This window comes from Phacochoerus africanus, chromosome 3 (genome assembly GCF_016906955.1).
Source record: "Phacochoerus africanus isolate WHEZ1 chromosome 3, ROS_Pafr_v1, whole genome shotgun sequence".
Classification (NCBI taxonomy): domain Eukaryota; kingdom Metazoa; phylum Chordata; class Mammalia; order Artiodactyla; family Suidae; genus Phacochoerus; species Phacochoerus africanus.
In genome coordinates this window covers 334,241-351,915 of record NC_062546.1, presented here as the reverse complement: position 1 = coordinate 351,915, position 17,675 = coordinate 334,241, and the positions used below count along the sequence as shown (strand labels likewise).

The following is a 17,675-nucleotide window of genomic DNA, read 5'->3' as shown; positions in this document are numbered from 1 at the left end:
GCCCTCCCGAGTCCCCTGGGGGGCAGGGACCCCACCCCCACCTGCCTGGCCGAGTAAGGGCACGCCCTCCGTCTTCTGGAGACGGTGCCTGGGCTGGAGGCGGGGCTGGGTGAGCCCTGAGCCACGGGGCAGCTTGTCTTGTCGGTTCCGGAGCCTGCCTGGGATGTGGCTGGCAGGCCAGTGGCCGACAGCCACCGAGTCCCACTGTCCCCACCTCTCCACCTGGCTGACCTTCCTCCTGCCCATGCCTCTGGGCGCCGTCCCTGCCGCCCTCGATGGCGGCGCCCTGCATCCCCCCTCCTGTCGGCAGTTGTCCGTCCAGACGAGCAGGGCTGCAGCTGCCTGGGCCTGTGGCCGGCTGGCAGCGTGGCATTGGGAAGGGGACACCTGGCCAGCTTCTCTGCCCCTCAGGCAGCCCTGTCCACCGTTCAGGAGCATGTGTCCCAGGCTGTCCCCCTGCCTGCTCCACCCAGGGCGTCTGTATGGAGCGTGCTCGGATCTTCCTGCCTGGATTCTGCTGTCCCAGCTTCCTGGGTCATGTCCAAGCTCGGGTTTCCCAGCACCACGCTGGCATCTCCCAGGCAGGGCCCGTCCTCCCCGCTGGCCCCCAGAGGGGTCGGAGATTCATCTCCTCCGCCCGCTTGATGGCAGGGAGCAGTCTGGGCCCGGCACCCCTGTTCACAGTGTCTGCCGGACTCCAGTGGCTTGCCTTTGTGCCTCTGTACCTCCACGTGCCGGGGGTACGGCCCTAAAAAGACAAAACAAAAACAAAAACAAACCTCCCGTCGTGGTTTAGCAGAATCGAATCTGACTAGTATCCATGAGGACGCAGGTTCGATCCCTGGCCTTGGTCAGTGGGTTAAGGATCCGGCGTTGCTGTGAGCTGTGGTGTAAGGCCCCCAGTTGCAGCTCCGGTTTGACCCCTAGCCGGGAAACTTCCATGTGCTGCAAGCGTGGCCCTAAAAAGCGAAAAAAGTGAACAAATTTGACCTCCTCGACCCACTGGTCCCTCTCCCCAGGCTGAGGTGGACTCCAGCTCCCGAGTCCATTTCTGTTTGTATAGGTTTAAACCTTGCCTACCAGTCTCAGAATCTTCCATAAATAACAGGTACCACCGAATGCTGCAATTTTACACAATCTGTTCAGCACTCAATCCCTGTGAATGTTCATTCAGTGGAGGGCTTTTTTGAAAATCCGTGGGGCTGCCTCTAGGTCTAGTTAATTCACTTTAATTTCTGTACAGCCTCATACGAAATGACCACAGGCGGCCACGGGTCTGGGTCTTGTTAACTGAAGCCACAGGCGGGTTTCCCAGCCCGGCTGGTGGCAGAGCTGCCCCGCCCTGAAGGAGGCCGCTCGCGGGCGCAGGCCTGGAAGCCTTGCCTGGACGAGGGGATGGAGAGAGCAAGGCCCCCCTCCCACCCCCGCGTTCTCCTGAATGAGCGTCCACCCTTATTTTCAGCATCCTGTGTAAGGGTAACTCCACCGAGTCTCAATGACGGGCATGCCATGCCAGTTGGCGGGCAGAGACCTCCGCCCTGCCCAGGCTTCGGGCCTCGGTTTAGGAGGCCGCGGGCGGGCGCGGCTCCACAGGGGTCCGGGCGGCAGGGCGTGGCCACGAGGAGGGGCGGGGCCGCCCCGAGGGCGGGAGCGGCGGCGGCTCGCGACCCCCTCCCACACCTGGGGCCCTGCCGGCCGTGACCGTGACGGCGTCCAGGTGCTCCGGCCTCGCGCGCAGGCGGCGGGGGCAGCCCGGGCCCGACTCCGCGGTGAGCGGCCGCGGGGGCGCCGGGCTCCGACGCCGCCCGGCTCTTCACCGTGGACTTCACCGCCTGGGGGGCCCTGGCCGGGAGCGGAGCCCCCGCCCCCGTCACCGTCTGCAGCGCTTTATTCCCGGAGCTGGAGCGGCGGCCGCAGACTGGGGCCTCGTGGTGGGGGCAGGGGTCCGGGGACTTCCTCCTGCTCGGCGAAACCATGGCAGCATCTCGGTGAGACGCGGCGCGGACGCGGGGAGCCGGGCCGCCTGGGCCCGCGAGGGTGGGCGCGCGGCCTCTTGGCCAGGGGTCGGGCTTGGGGCCCCCGCCGGCGGGGTGGCGCGCACCACACACACACACACACACACACACACACACACACACACACCCGCCGCCCCGACACACACACACACACACACACACACACACACACACACACGCACACACACACCCGCCGCCCCGACTCCAAGTCCCCGGGAACAGGGCTCCCTCCTGCTTGAGGGAGACGCCCCTTGCTCCGCACCTCATTGGGGTGGTGGGTTCCTCATTACCTTGGGAGCCCCCAGAGGCAGTACCCCCAGCGCAGGGCCCAGTTCTCCATCCCTGTCCTCCGGCCCCAACTCGGCCCCTTTCTCTGGTCGCAGGGTCTCCAGTGGGGCTGGGCAGGGACACTCATGCTTGGGCTCTGCTGGAGCCAGAACTTGGGGTGAGTGGTGGTGGTTGGGGAGGGTCCAGGCCAGCGCCAGTCCCACCCTCAGACATGTGCCCCCCCGGGCGGTACTTGGCTCCCCCAGTTGGAAGCTGGTTGATGACCAGATGCGCCTGGGCACCCACGCAGGGAGCTAGGCCCGCCCGCTTGCCACCCCAGCGGATGTGGTGCTGCTCAAGTCACCATTGCTCCTAGCACTGTCCTGTGGTCACAGACCTGGGTCCCGGCGAACTTCCTGGACCAGTGGCCCTTTTCTGCCTTCTAACCCAAGCCCGGCAACACTCCACCTGCCCACCCCCCGTCACCGCCACCACCGCCGCCTTCCTTCATGTGTCTAAATCTGCTGCCCCCTCCCCTCCTGCTCCCCCAAACCCTCATCTTTACCTTGGAGAACCTGAAACTCCAGCCTCCTGCCCCCAGGACTCACCTTGGAGAAGTAGGGCTACCGTCTGGCTGGGGCTTCCTGACCCCAGGGGGCCCAGCCCAGGCACAGGACAGGGAATCCCCCCTGGGACCATACCAGCCCTCCAGACCCTGCTGCTGACCTGCCCTGGTACCTGTGACAGGTGCCCTGGGGCAGCCACTGGCAAAGGACAGCACCTCTCGGGCTGACACACCTGAGATTGTCCCTGGGCGCTCACCATTCTCAGGTTTGACAGTCCTAGAGGCACTGCCCAGGGGCAGCTGACAGCCCTTAGCCGGCACGCTGCTCTTCCAAGCCCCCACCCGGTGTCACAGGAGCTTCTGCACGTCTGCATTCCTCTTGCTGCTCCCAGGGCACTTCCAGGCTGCAGCCCCTCCCTCACAGCTCCCCTGCCAGGCCCTGCCCTGCACCCCTCAGCCTCCCCTGGGCCCAGAGGTGCCAGGTGCCCAGAAGGCGACAACACACAGCCACCAATCAGCTCCAGGGGCCTAGTTCATCCAGCCCCTGAGGGCCCCACCCAAGTGGTTTCCCTGAGCTGGAAGCCCCTCCAGTCCCCAGCAGCTGTGCCGAGTACTGCTTCCTGGACAGTCTTGACCTTGGCCCCCAGGTCCTGTTTCTGGGCTGGGAGGCTCTCTGGGGTTGGAGGATCGCCGCTGCGCCCCCTCCCCCCCCCCGCCGGTGCTCCCCACCCCCGTGCTCCCCACCCCCCTGAGACCCTCCCTCAGACTGTTTGGAAGGTGACCCACATCTGCCACCCCACGGTCCTGGTGGAAAATGGCCCAAGAACACCCCTGAGCCGGGACCAAGACCGTGGAGGCTGCCTCTGTCCTAGGCCGCCACCGACCCCGAGATGGAGGAGGCTGGCGGCCGAGCGGGGCCCAGAGCTGCGTCCCGCCTGTGGGCATGTGTGGGCCTGCGCTGAGCTTGGATTTGTTCTCTGGGAGCTGGTTAGCCTCTAGCTGCACTCAGGGGCCCCTCCAAGAATGATCCAGCCCCTGCCTGGCTCCTCATCACCCATGTGCCCCCCCTCTCTGGGAAGGTCTGGCTGGACAGAACTCGCAGCGCGTCGCACCCCGAGCAGGGCCCGTCCTGCTGCAGTTCCAGGTTCCAGGCCCAGAGCACAGGACAAACGAGTGAGCGAACGAACAAGGGCTCGGGAGACATGGGGAGTCTACTCACTAAGCTGGGGAGGAGGGGCCCCCGCTGACCTCGGGCCACGGCACTCCTCCGACCCTGGCGCCGGGCCACCTACCTCTTGGATGAGCTCCCGCCTTTATCTGCTGCTCTTGACCTGGCCCCCACCCAGGGACTTCCTGTCCCCGCCCCACGACAGGCTTCTCCATGACATGGCCTTCGTGAGGTGAGGGGACCCAGAGGGCAGGAGAGGGTGAGAGCCTGGCCGTGAGGCGAAGGGGGCAGGAGAGTGAGGGCCCGACAGCCCACCCGTGGAGGCTGGGGGTTGGCATTACGAATTCCGAGCCCAGCAGGCCTGCGCTCTGGCCCAGGTTGGCCCAGCCAGCAGCAGTGAAGGCAGGGCCGGACGTGGTTTCTGACCCTGAGCCGCGTGGCTGGCTCAGTGAGGCCCCGGCCATCTCCCCTGCAACTGGGGCTCCCGCCAGTCGCCGGCACGGGTTGGTCACTCCCTCCTACCATCGCCCCCACACCAACTTCCGCCCCCCCACCCCCGTGGTACAGGCACACGGGGGGGGGGGGGGGGGGAGGGGAAGGGGCAGTTGCCGCGGAGCTGTTACCCTGTGAGACCCCGGCCCAGGCCAGGTGGCCAGCAAGGGGCTTGTTCACACAGGAGCTGCAGGCCGGGGTCTGCCCTCTCCTAAATCTGGCACTGAGCCTGGACTGCAAGCAAAGTCAAGTCCAAGGCCACGAGCACCTGCCTTTGGGGCGGGGGCAGTGGGGTGGAATCCTGGTCAGTCCCTCTGCTGCCACACTGGCCTGGCGCCTTGAGGGCCGCAGCGGCCCCGGGGGCTACTCCCCAACCCCAGGTCCCAAGCGGGGCACCTCTCCTGGGCCCCAGCCAACCAGCCAAAGCCCCTTTTTCCCAGCGTTTTCTTTCACAAAATGCACAGACGACTTACACTGGTAAGGACTTTTTTTTTTTGTCTTTTTGTTGTTGTTGTTGTTGCTATTTCTTGGGCCGCTCCTGCGGCATATGGAGATTCCCAGGCTAGGGGTTGAATCAGAGCTGTAGCCTCCGGCCTACGCGGGATCCGAGCTGTGTCTGTAACCTACAGCACAGCTCACGGCAACGCCGGATCGTTAACCCATTGAGCAAGGGCAGAGACCGAACCCGCAACCTCATGGTTCCTAGTCGGATTCGTTAACCAGTGCGCCACGACGGGAACTCCAGAACTTTTTTTAATTAAAATAAACCAAAGTGTCTGTTCTGTGCGGGGCTGGGAGACAGGGGCTGGGGGCGGGCTGAGAAGGCGCTGGGTGCGAGGCTAGCTGGCAGAGCCGCCCTCCTCCTCGTCGCTGCCGTCGGGGACAGCGTCGGTCCCGAAGTAGCGGTCGCCAAAGTTCCCTGGGGGAAGAGGCAGGTCCTTGCAGCAGGGCCTCAGGCGCGCCGGGCCCCCGGGGCCCTGACCGGGCGCGGCCGCCTCACCGATGCCGGGGATGATGCGGAAGAGGTCGTTGACGCGCTTGTCCACTGCCGTGGTGATGATCCGCACGCGGGGGAACGCGTAGGCCACCGAGTGGACGCCCATCTCGGCCATGAGCAGCGACAGCAGGAAGATCTTGTCCTCTGGCACGTCGTGGTCCTGCGCAGCCAGGGGTGAGCCCTGCCCAGCGCCCCGCCAGCCCCCCCCCCCCCCCCCCCCCGCCTCCCCCGCCCACTCACCAGCAGCACCCGCACGGCCATCATGGCTGCGGCGCCAGTGGACACCGTGCAGTCCATCAGGATCACGTGGTCATCGCTGATGTCCTTGGGGAGCCGCAGGTAGTGGAGCTGCAGTCGACCACGGCGTCAGGACGGCACCCCCCCCCCCCCCGGGGGCGCCGGCGTGGGAACGCCCGGTGTGCAGGGAGGGGGTCCCGCCTCCCAGCGGCTGACCTGGAGGGAGGGCCCCGCCCCAGGACCCCCCCCGCCCCAGACCCACCTCGGGCTCCCCGGTGAGCTGGTTGGTCTGGATGAGGATGGTGCCGATGCGCACGTCCTTGCACACGGCCCGCAGTGCAGGCTCCATGGTCTCCCCCGCCCGCAGAATGGACACGCCCGTGATCTGCGGGGGCGAGGCTGAGCGGGCTGGACCCCCGCCTCCCGGTCGCCCCAGCCCACCCCCAGGTGGAGCCCAGTACCTGCTTCCCGGCGTAGCACTTGCCCGCGTAGTCCTGCCCCTGCGGGGTCTGCACCACACAGTCCTGCGAGGAGCGGGGGGGGCGGGGGGGGGGCGTGAGCGCCAGGAGGAGCCCCCCCCCATCCCCCGTGTCCGCCCCCTCCCCCGCACCTGGAAGGGCAGGAAGGACAGCGCATGCTCGATGAGCAGCCGCATCAGCCTCTTGGAGTAGAAGATGAACTCGTCGCGGCTGGTCTCCCGGTCCCTGAGGACCCCGTCGGGTTAGCGCGCGAGGTGGGGGGTGGGGGAGTCCCCCCACCTACCTGCCCCCGGCCCGGGCCGCCCCCGAGACCCTCACCTGATGATGGTATGCATGCCGCGCACCTGCGGTGTGCTCTTGAGGACACTCAGCGTCTGGGGCAGGGGGTGGCACTGGTGCGCGGAGGCCAGCGCAGCCCTGGGGACACAAACAGAATTGGGAACGCGAGAAGGGGCATCTTCTCCCAGACCCCATCTTCCCTACACACTGGGGGAGGGGGGAACTCTGGGAATGGGATGTGTGCAGGGTTGGGGGTCACCGCCTCCCAGTGGCTGATCTGGAGGGAGCGCCCTGCCCCAGGACCCCCTCCCCACGACAGCCAGGCAAAGGTTAAAGGACAAGGTGGAAGGCAGAGCTGATCAGTAGGCAGGAAGCAGGGCCGTGGTGAGAGCCTCCCTCCCTCCTGCAGGACCTGGTGGTGGGAGGGGAGGCCTCGCCCTTGCAGATGAATCTTAGCAACCCCCTCCCCTCTGCCCCCAAGGGGCAGCTGGTTGCCAACCTCAGGACACTTCTCCCCGGGGAAAGAGCTGAGCTTTGGGCCGCCCAAGCCCCACCTGAATCCCCCCACCCTGCCAGGTGATGCTTGCAGCCCCAGCCACCGCAGCCGGAGCCCCAGCTGGAGCCCCAGCCGGGAGCGGGCAGGGGAGCGGGGGAGGGGGTGGGGGGACGCGGAGCCGCGGGCACACAGCGCAGCAGCACAACCAGAGCACTCTGTCCTCACACATCCCAGCGCAGCTTCCTCTGCTCGCGGGGTGAAGAGGTGGAGTGTGTTCGGGGAGGGAACGGGGCAGGAAACCCAAAGGTTTACAGAGAAGAGGAAGAGAAGAGAGAGACCGTTTAGCGGGGAGCACGGCGGCCCCCGCGCCACCAGCTGGCCTGGGAAAGGTTGGCGCAGGCGGCCAGGGGGCAGGGAGACCCCTCAAGCCTTCGCCCTCGGGCCACCCGCCCACAGCTCCGCTCCCAGATGGCGGAAGAGGTGCTGGTGGCCGCCACTTCCTTGGCTGCCCAGAGAAGGGAAAGCCTAGCTGGCTGCGCTGAGCTGTCTCTGGAACCCTGGAAACTTTTTCTTCTCTGAACAAAGGCTTCCAGAGGACCTGACGCGACCAGACCCGCAGGTGCCCTGGTCTGGGTGAGAGCCAAGCGGAGACTCATGCAGGCCAGGAAGCTGGGGCGCGCCGACGCCCCAGAGGCATGTCCAACGCGGCCGCAGTGGACGGCGGCTCAGTCAGGCCAGCGCTTTCCAGCTCCACAGAAAGCACGGGCTGGGGGCAGTTCATTCGTGCTGACCACCGTGTGGGGACAGGTGCTCTGTCCCTCTCAGCGCGGGAAGGAGCCACAGCCCCAGACCCCCCAGGCTTAGGCTTCCCGCAGCTGCTCCCGTCTCTACGCCTCGGCTGCAGGCCCGGTGGGCAGGGGCCCAGGGCCTGGGCGGGGAGACTGGCCCTGGGATCAGGCAGGCCCTCTGGCTGCTGGTGGCCATGCTTGTGGCCACTGTCCTGGAGGCCCAGCGGTGCAGGCTCAGGACAGCCGCGCCCTTGTGTCGGACCCCACGCAACCAGCCCCAAGTGGGGCAAGAGCCTCCAGAGGCGTGGCCAGCCTCCAGTCAGCGTGCTGAGACCTTGAGCAAGCCCCTTAACCTCTCTGGGCCTTAATTTCCTTGACTGCTGGCAGAGGTGGGCAGAAGCGGCAGGGGGGCCCCTATACCACCCCTTCTGTGCCTGGGGCAGGGCCACCATTGGGGTTGGACATGGTGGGAGGGGCCGACCCAGACTCCAAAGGCCCTGTGGATGCTGGAAGAGCCTCTGTCTGCGCAGAGTGTGGGAGGTCTTACCTGACACTCAGCTCGCGCTGCGGCAGCAACACGGGGAGACACAAGGGAACGGGGTGGGGCGTCAGTGACGGCAGCACAGCTCACCCCGCAATCGCTGGTCAGCACAGCCTGTCGCCACCGTGTGCCTCAGCCCGCCAGGCCACCCCACCCAGGAAGGGCCAGGCCATAGCCCCGGGGGGGGGGGGGGTGGTCCCGGGGGGCTGCCTGCAGGGGAGGGCCCAGCGCTCGCTCTGGGCTGGGCGCTCAGAGCCAGGACCCGGGGCCCTGGTCCACAGGCCTCAGGCCTCGAACACCCCTTGTAAGGCGTGCCCGGAGCAGCGGGCAGTGGCCTTGGCCACCCCAGCCTGCGTGACCTCGTAGGATGCGCAGGACGTGGCACTCAGCGCCAACACCCAAAGGTTGCCTAGAAGGGTTGTGAGGGACAGGGGTGCCCCCTCAGTGTCAGGCCCGGCCCAGGCTGGGAGCCTCGGAGACACCTCTGGGCCCTAGGCTTTCTCAGGGACCCCAGCTGCCCCTGGCCAGCGGGCGGCAGGGACAGCGGGGGCTGCAAGAGCAGGCGGCCGTGGGCAGGGGCAGCAGGGGAGCTGCTGCAGGGACAAACCCCCACCCCGCCAGGCGGGCTCACCTCCTCCAGCTGGCTGTGTACGTGCTGCACGATTAGGTCGATGGCCACGGTGTTTCCGCTCCCTGGGGCGGGACGGGGCGGGGCGGGCAGATGAGGCTCCGCCTCCTCGCCCCGCCCCGCCCCGCCCCCGCCGAGGGGCCCGCAGGCTCACCCCGGGGCACCACGATGTCCGCCAGGCGCATGGTGGGCTGGATGTACTGGTCGAAGGCGGGCTTCACGAACTTGTTGTACTGCTTGATGACGCCCTCGATGTCCCGGCCCCGCTCGCTGATGTCGCGGCGCAGCCGCCGCACCAGGCGGATGTCGGAGTCCGTGTCCACAAAGATCTTCATGTCCAGGAGCTGGAGGGGGAGGGCGCGTAGCCAGGGGCCCGGAACCAGCGGAGCCCACGTGGGCCCGGAGACGGCCTCCTGCAGAGAGGGCTGGGCCCCGCGCAGGTCTGCCCCTGGGCCCCAGCGCCTGCGCAGGACCAGCACAGACAGCAAAGGGGCGAGCGGGGCCTCGGCAGGGGTGGGAGTGTCCAGCCTGAGCAGCTGCCCAGAGACTCCCTGGGCACAGGATGCCCTGCAGCCGGCGCAGACGCGGGAGGCTGGCTCCCCGCCGGGCAGGACCCTCACGTGCACCCACACAAGGGAACCCACTCCCACCGTCCTCACTCCAACCTCAACGAGCTCGTGGGCCCCGGAGAATGGCCGCCAAGACCCCGATGCACCCGGGGAGAGTGCGATTCGGTAGGGAAAGAGGCCCTCCTCACCGGACGCGGGGACAAGGCTTGGGACTGGGGACGGGGACGGGGGACAGAGGCAGGTGTAAGCCAGTCCTGCAGGGGGATCAGCGAGCCTGGCACCCGTCCTCACCTCCAGCAGGGTCTTGTCAGCAAAGGCCATGATGCCCTCGAAAATGATGACGTTCGCACCGTAGAGCGTTTTCTGCGAAGGAATCGTGTGCGTGGAGACGGCCCCACAGCCCCTGCGCCAGCCCAGGGCGCCTGCCCCCTGCGCCAGCCCACGGGGCCTACCCAGTCCTTCTTCCGGCTGTGGGTGGTGAAGTCGTAGATGGGCACCTTGACGCTCTTGCCCTGCTTCAGCTTCTTGAGGGTGGAGATGATGAGGTCGAAGTCAAAGGCATCGGGGTGGTCGAAGTTGAAATTGTTGTGGGCAGCCTGCTCCTGCTGCTGCCTGGTGAGCACCTGCAGGAGGCAGGGAATGGCTCTCAGCGGAGGGGGGAGCCCCTGTGGGGGGAGGAGGGAGCATCTCGATGGGCAGGACCTGCGGAGGGAGGAGAGAGAGCTGCAGGCTCAGGCCCCCGGCCGGGGCGGGAGCTGTGAGCCTCCAGGACGCAGCCCGCACCCGTGGGCAGCCCCACCTTGTAGAAGGAATCCATGGACAGCAGGACCACCCAGGGCACATCCAGGGCCTCAATGATCATTCTGGCCACAGTGGTCTTCCCAGAGGCACTGCCGCCCCCCAGGCCTGTGGGGAGGGGCAGAAAGACCCTGAGCAGTGGCACGGCCCCTGTGCCGAGGGGTCCCGGCAGTGCCCACCCTGCTGTCTCTGCCCCAGGCTGCCATCCGACAGAGGGGGCCCAAGGCAGGGCAGGTCACGGACCTGCGGGCTCAGGCCTCCAAGTAGGTCCTGCAGGACTGTCCCTTCTGGGGTCCGGGCAGATGGCAGCCCCCGCCCTCCTCCTGTGGCGGCTGCACTCACCGATGGCGAAGGCCTCCTTGGACTGGGTGCCGTGCTCGTTGTACCAGGGTGGCCGCCCTGCGGTGTAGATGGTGCGCTTGCTGGTTCGCAGTAGGGGTGGCTCGGACTTGCACTGGCTGGTGGTGCGCTTTCGGGGCGAGCGCCCGGCGCCCACGGGTGGAAGGAGCCTGTCCAAGGACTCTGCACTGCTGCTGCAGAGGGGGCACACGCTCACCTGGGCCCAGGGCCACCTGCCCCCCTGCCCCCCCACATTGGGCACCTGGGCACAACTCAGGTGGGGGGCACAGGAAACCCGGTGAGGCCCATCCACAGGGCTTGTGGACTTGGACTGTCCCTGCCTCCGAATCAGAGACAGCAAGTGACAATGGAGGTCACAGGGGGAGCGCTGTCGTGGGCCGATCCTCCTCCCATGTGGACTGGGCATCAGCTGAGCTGGGCTGGGCAGGGCCCCCATCTCCCCAGGAGTGGGCACGCCAAGGACAGTCCAGACCCCATCCAGGACTCTGTCCCCTCCCAGGACAGCACACCCCCGCCACTGCGCAGGGCATGCAGGGAGAGGGGCTCCTGCAGAGAGAGGCTGCGGACAGAAGAGCTGGGCAGTGGTGTGGACAGACGGGGGGAGGCCCAGGAGCACCGCCAACTCCAGGGCGGAGGGTGGAGGCCCCCGGATGGAAACCTCAGCCTGGGAAAGGCAGGCGCCACTGTGCCTGCTCACGACAGGCCGCGCACCAGAGCTGAGCTGTGCTGACTTCTCTATCCCTTCAGATGCCAAAGGTCGGACATGACCACTGGCCCAAGGCCTCAAGGCCTCACACCTGGTGAGAGTGTTGCCAGAATCCTGCTCAGTCTGTGCTGAGAGGCTCAGCACGGACGGAGCCGGCGTGAAGACGGCCCCAGGACAGGACGAGCTGGGGCACAAGGCAGTTCTGGCCACTGCCTAAGAAAGAGACTGGGCTGAAAGCCTGCCCCAGCCGCAGAGGGACGGTCCAGGGCAGACGGGAAGAAAGTTCGGGAACTGGGGGTGCCCCAGGCAACCCCTGCAGGACGTGTGTCCACCCACAGCGGGAACCCCACTGTGGGTGCAGCTTGGGACCGGAGCAAGGGGCCCAGGGAAGGCCGCACGCAGACGGCGTCCCCGAAGCACTGTTGGGAGGGAAGGCAAAAGCCACAGGCCACGCCCTTCACATGAGCACCCATGAGGCCCAGGGCAACAGGAGCCCAGAAACAGCGGGAAGCAGATGTGCCAGGATGGTCTCTGCTGCCAAGAGCCAGAACCAGGGCTTCCGCCGGGATTGGAGATTTCACGAGTACGTGCCCTCTGTTCTCCAAAACCAAAGCTCGCAGGGGGACGCGGGTGCATCCAGCATGTGGCACTCCCAGAGCACCCGGCGTTGCCAAGGGGACGGTGTCTGTTTGCACACGTGTGGGGGCGGGGGCAGGGCGGAATTAGCTCAGGCCTCACACGTGACCAGTCGCAGCGCAGCTCTCAGGGCACAGAGGGTGAGGTCTGCGTGAGTGTGAGCAGTGAGAAAGCCTGCTGACAGCAGGTGTGACGGGAGCCGTGGGGACCGTCACCGGGCCACGTGGGGAGTGAGCGAGCTCTGGGAATAACGGGCCTGTGCTCAGAGCCACCTCTGTGGCGCTAGAGGAGCCGTCACTCATCGTGGAGCTGAGGGCAAACAACACAGCGGGACACACGATGCCAGGGCAGCGACGAGGAGCCGCCCCAGGGGTGCCACCCACCTCAGCCCAGAAGGACACGGACAGAGCCCCGGAATGGGGGCAGCACCGGCTGCTCCTCGGACGCACCCACCCACCGTGAGCACAAGGCCCCGGGGCTCACACGCGGTGGCCCTCCCCAAGCGACCCACAGACCCGGAGATGACGGACGCCCTGGCGCTGGGGGTGGGGAGGGTGGCCTTGGTGGGCAGAGAAAACCGACCAGGCTGGCCGCCACCTGTGCCTCCTACTCGGGGAGCAACCGCCAACACAGAAAACTGGTGAGCACGCTCACGGCGGCGGGACTCCCGCGGACGTCGGGGGACCGCGACAGGAGCTCTGGGGCTGGCGCTGCTCCCGGCCCTGCTCTTCAGCCCAGGCTGGTGGCCTGCCTTCTCCAGGTGGAGCCTTCCCCCGTGACTGTTCCTTGTCCTACGGAGGCCATGACCACCACGGGCGGCTTTCTGGGGCAGAGACACCCCCAGAGGACGGGGCCATGCAGGGACGAGTTGGAAGCAAGCCAGGGACCACCCGCCAGAAACCCGCCTCCCCCCATCCCCAGGCTGGTGATGGCCGGCCCCAGGCTGGGTCAGCAGCCAAGCCCAGCCCCGCCGTCTCTCTGGAGGAGGGATACTGCGCCCTCCGAACAAGCCTCGCCCCCTTTCACAACGGGACAAACTTCGAGCCGGAAAATCACACAAGCCCTCACCTCCTTGCTCTGCTGGCCGCGATGACAAGAGGTCATTTCCACCAAAGGATTACAAGCCCCAGTGGACACAGGTCAGCAGGTAACCGTGCCTGTGGGCAGCAGGCCTGCCCAGCCCAGGTCCCGGTGTCCCCTAGACACAGCGAAGACGGGCATTCCCGCCAGAAGCCGGCGGGCCAGCCACTCACCTGCCTTCTGCTCCAAGGGTCCAGCAGCCCGAGACCCTGATGCCAGGGTAAGCTGGGGGGCTGCTCATGGTTGGGACACAGGGGAAACTGGGATGGCAGGGCGAGCCCAGGTGTGGGCAGGGGCATCACAACAGCGACTCTGAGACGCACAGCAGCCCCCCAGGACCGCAAGAGAGCCGGCCCAACTGCCCCTCCAGGGGTGGGCAGCACAGCAGCCGATGAGCCGGAGTTGGGTCCACACCCTGGCCCCACACCCTGGCTGGTGGGGCAGTCTGCTGGGAGGCAGGGGGCCCACAGGTAAGAGACCCCAGGGCCTTTGTAGACGCAACAGCACTCAGCGCCAGCCCTGAGGCCACGGGCATAAGAGGATCACCCAGCTGGGGCTGCGCACTGGCCTGGTATTAATAGCACTGACCCTGCAGGGGAGCACGGCCAGGCAGACGCGGGCCAGCCGGCGGGTGTGAAGTGCCCCTCCAGTGTGCAGGCTGGCACGCTGCCGGCTCAGGGCTGGCTGAGAACCACTGTGTACAGGCCCTCTGCCACCACAACACCCTAGAGAAAGCTTCAGACCCCTGGCCTGCTGGGGCTGCAGGCGCACCCCCCCCCAGGCCCCCACCAGGGCAGCAGGGAAATCCGAGGTGTCTCTAGGCCAGGCCGGGCTGCAGGGCTAAGCCGGGAGCCCGCCCCTGCCCCCAGGTGCCTCCTAGAGGCATAAACAACCTGAAACTCTACCCTCCAGAGGCCTCAGCTGAGAATAACTGTGTGCCCCACCCCCTCCACCCAGCTCGGGGCTGCGGGGACACAGCCACGCCCCCGTCTGACAGCAGCCAGAGGAGCAGGCCCTCAGGTGGGCGGTGGCTCCGCTCAAGTCACAGGTCCTCAGTCTCCTCCCTGCAATTAAGCATCAGGTCCACCAGCTTCCTCCTCAGCTTCCAACACGGAAGGGCTGGCCGGACTCGGAGGAAAGAATACCCCCCTGAGGTTCACACGTGGAAGGGGGACCACCCAGGGGAGGCTGCCCAGGTAACAGGACCCTGGAGGCAGGCCCGACCCACAAGAGCTGCCCCCCTCCTGGCCCTGGCCCTGGGCAGGGGCCCACCACCCTCAGGGAGACACAGCTGTCCAGGGTGGGGCTGCTCTAGAGAGCCAGCCTGGTGGCTGAGTGAAACAAGGCCAGAGGAGGGAGGAGCTGCTCCCTGGGGCCTGGCCCGGGGGTCCCAGACTGGCTCAGGGACAGAGATCTCAGGGCAGACAGAGGGCTGTGGGGCTGGGAGGCCGCAGCCCGAAACGGGAGAAGCAGGCTCCAGGGACCTGCGCCGACTCCACCCCACCCTACCCCGTGGACATCCCACTACAGGATCCCCTGCTTCCACTGCTCTGAGCAAGAGCACCCAGGCTCCTCCACTCCCAGAGGGAGGCCCCAGCCCACCAGGACCACACCAGGAGGCGGCCTGAGGGGCGCACTGTGTCAGATGCAAAGGGAGTCCAAGGTCCAGTCCTCCTGGGAGACCTTCCAGAAGGGCACACAGACAAGAAACCAGAGCCAAGTGGGCTGACCACACCAGTGCAGCCTCGACGATGTGGGAAAAGCTGGAATCATGGCCGGGGAGAGCCTTGGCTCAGAGGCACCTGCACATACAACTGGACACCGACTGGAGCCAGCTCAGGGGCCCTCGGGGCGGCGGGCGGGGGGGGGGGGGCGTGTAGGGACTGGGGGGGTTGAGGGTACATGCTTGAGAAACACCACACCACACAGAAGGCAGGTAGCATGGAGAGAGTAAGCCCGCATGAAGTCCAGAGGCAGCTCAGGGCAGACTCGAAGGGGCTCTGTGAGATGCCGTGGGTCTAGGCTTACAGCCCAAGCATCTTGGCTGCCCTCCCCTGTCCCCTGGGGACCCTGCTCTGAGGACGGGAAGCCCATTGCTTCCCCAGCGCCGAGATGTGTGGTCTCTATACCAATCCGTGTCTGCAGGCAGAGACTACCTGGCCTCGGGCTAAATCACGTACTCCGGGACCAGCAGGCATCACAACTCAGGACCTTATCACCCTGCCCAGCTCTGAGTCACTGCTCACTGGGAGGGTGTGTCTACAGGGACACAACAAGCTCCTTGAGGCTCAGGGAGCCTTACCCCGCCCAGCAGCTCACCCCTGATTCCTCTGCCTGCCTGTCCAGCGGCTCTGCTGGCAGCACCCACAATGCCGTGGAGTCCAGACTACAGCACGTTCCGGGACCAGGCGCCTGGCTGGGGAGGTTTCGTTTGGCTCCAGCCTGTGGCCACTGCTGGCCCTGGCCCTCAGGACGGTTCAGACCCGGAAGAGAGGAGCCAGCCACCCCTCCCCTGAGCACAGATCCACCATCACCCTGGGGCCTGGCCCTGGAGGCTCCAAGAGGGAGCCATCTCCCCAGCCAGGTGACAAACGCACCCCCTGGAAGGTCCCCAGAGCCTGAGGGTCCCCGGGCACGGTGCTCCGTCCTGACCAGCATTTCGACCTCTGGCCTCGATGGGGCAGGGCCGAGTCCGTGCGGGGTCGGAACAAACTGGGGACCTGGGGAGCGCCCGGTAAGCGCGCAGCCCAGCCCAGGCGCTCGCTGGCCCGCTGCCCCCTCCACTGGGGACAGACCAAGGCCCCACGCGGGCCCTGCCCATGGGCCCCTTCCCGCGGCCGTCCGCGCGGGCCCGCCCCAGCCAGGCCCCGGAGAGGAGACCCTCCGCTGGTCCAGACCTGGCTCCCGGGGCCGCCCCTCCCACGGCACGCGAGGGGCGCGCCGCGCCTACCGGTCCTCGCACGGGGTCTCGCTCTTCCCCTCCGGCCGGTCTCCAGCCGCGGGGGGCGGCGGGGCTGGGCCGGGGGCGTGGGCCGAGGCTGGGGGAGCAGCCATGAGCTCCGGGCCCTCTCCGCGTGCGAGGCGGGGCGGGGCGGGGCTCGGGGCTGGCCGCGCAGGCTGCCGGGAGCTGTGGTTCGGATCCCGCGCCGCGCGCCCGCCAGCGCGCCCCGCGGACTACAAGTCCCACGAGGCCGCGCGCGCCTCATGGACCGCAAGCTCCAAGAGGCTGCGCGGCCGGCGTACGGGGAAGACTCCCAACGCGCGCTTTCCCACAAACTCAGCCGCACAAAACCCCTGGAAAAAAAATTAATAAACATTTATTTGATACAGTCATTTTTAATACATACAGTTGATGGCCCGCCCCCGCGCCACTCGGGCCGGAGAGCGGGGACGAGGACCGGGGACAGATGGTCACAAGGCGGGCAGGGCCCGAGCTCACCGTCAAAACATCTTGCAAATAAACACTTTGTAGATAGAATATATATGTATATATATGGTTACAAGTGATAGCTGGAACCTCTCTTTCGAAATGCACTTATTACGGAGAACTGGCATTAAAAAACCCAAACCAAGAAACCCAAAGTACAGGATGTGTGGCTGCCAGGCAGGAGGTGCTGGCTGTCCCAGAACCCCAGGCCTGCAGGCCCACTGCCCGGGACCCACCGGGGACACACAGGGACAGCCCTCCCCTCTGCGGTCAGGGTGCACCCATTCTTTCCCTTCCAAACCAGAGGGACAGGAGGGGGGCTACAGCTGGGAAGACCACCAGTCACACCGGGGGACGCTCATCTGCCCTTGCATGAGCAAAAAAGTGCATCCTATTTTTGTGTGAAGTGTCAGTCCCTTGAGTTAACCGTTTCCTGTTCTCAGGGCAAGGGGGGGGGAGGCTGGGCCAGAGGTAGATCTTCAGAAAGGGACCTGGCATTGTGCCCTGGGCTTGGGTCTCAGGCAGGGTCCACGCCCCCTGCACCGGGGTAGGGGCTGCCTGCCGCTCTGGTCCCTCTCACTGAAGGTTTCAGTCAAGGCCAGGAGGCTACCTGGCTGCACTCCCACCAGAGTGAGAAGTGGGCAGATGCTGCTGAGCTGCCCAGGGCTCTGGCACCATGGGAGGAGGGCTCTGTAACCAGCCTGCCACTGCCATCCACCAGCCGGAGTGTGGGAAGCAGGGAGGAAAGAGGGGGAAGAAAGCGGTCTGGCCCAGCAGCCACTTCTGGCGGCAGTCCCCAGGCCCACCTTAAAGACCAAGAAGGGGGTTAAAGTGCTAAACATCAAGTTACCCAGCACCCCACCTCTTCCCACACATCCGGCGGGGTCCCCACGCCAGGGACCACACTTGGACCTCGGGGGTGACAATGAAACTCATCCCCCTGCCAAAACCAGCCCCCACTCCCCAAGGGCCAAGTACCTGAGAGGCCGGGGCAGGTGGCCATCCCCAGCAGAGGCGTGGAGGTCCAACGCCTCCAGCCACTGATGACAAGGACAGAGTGCATGTGGGGCTCCCACCAGCACTTGCTCCCCCCTGCTCCTCCTGCAGCTGCCCCTGCAGTGGCCGCCCGACCCACCTCTACCTCCAC

The 17,675-nt window shown here is 66.6% G+C and overlaps 1 protein-coding gene across 15 annotated transcripts; it reads right to left on the bottom strand.

Annotated features, from left to right (window-relative positions):
* Positions 1–5,244: 5,244 nt before the first annotated feature.
* On the bottom strand, positions 5,245–16,190 carry UCKL1 (uridine-cytidine kinase 1 like 1). Of its 15 annotated transcripts, none has more exons than XM_047770596.1 (15): positions 16,052–16,190; positions 10,662–10,852; positions 10,321–10,427; positions 9,974–10,144; positions 9,813–9,884; positions 9,107–9,296; positions 8,956–9,017; positions 8,331–8,347; positions 6,539–6,637; positions 6,352–6,445; positions 6,203–6,265; positions 6,004–6,126; positions 5,745–5,852; positions 5,508–5,664; positions 5,245–5,426 (listed from the first exon to the last, which is right to left on the bottom strand). In XM_047770596.1, the coding sequence occupies exons 1-15, from the start codon at positions 16,153–16,155 to the stop codon at positions 5,347–5,349; spliced, it is 1,638 nt and encodes a 545-aa protein (XP_047626552.1). In that variant the 5' UTR covers positions 16,156–16,190; the 3' UTR covers positions 5,245–5,346. The 15 variants fall into 15 exon arrangements, 14 of the variants coding, with proteins under 14 accessions (XP_047626552.1, XP_047626551.1, XP_047626554.1 ...); XM_047770595.1 differs by lacking the exon at positions 8,331–8,347 and adding an exon at positions 7,221–7,240; XM_047770598.1 differs by having other exon boundaries at positions 10,662–10,849.
* Positions 16,191–17,675: the final 1,485 nt, after the last annotated feature.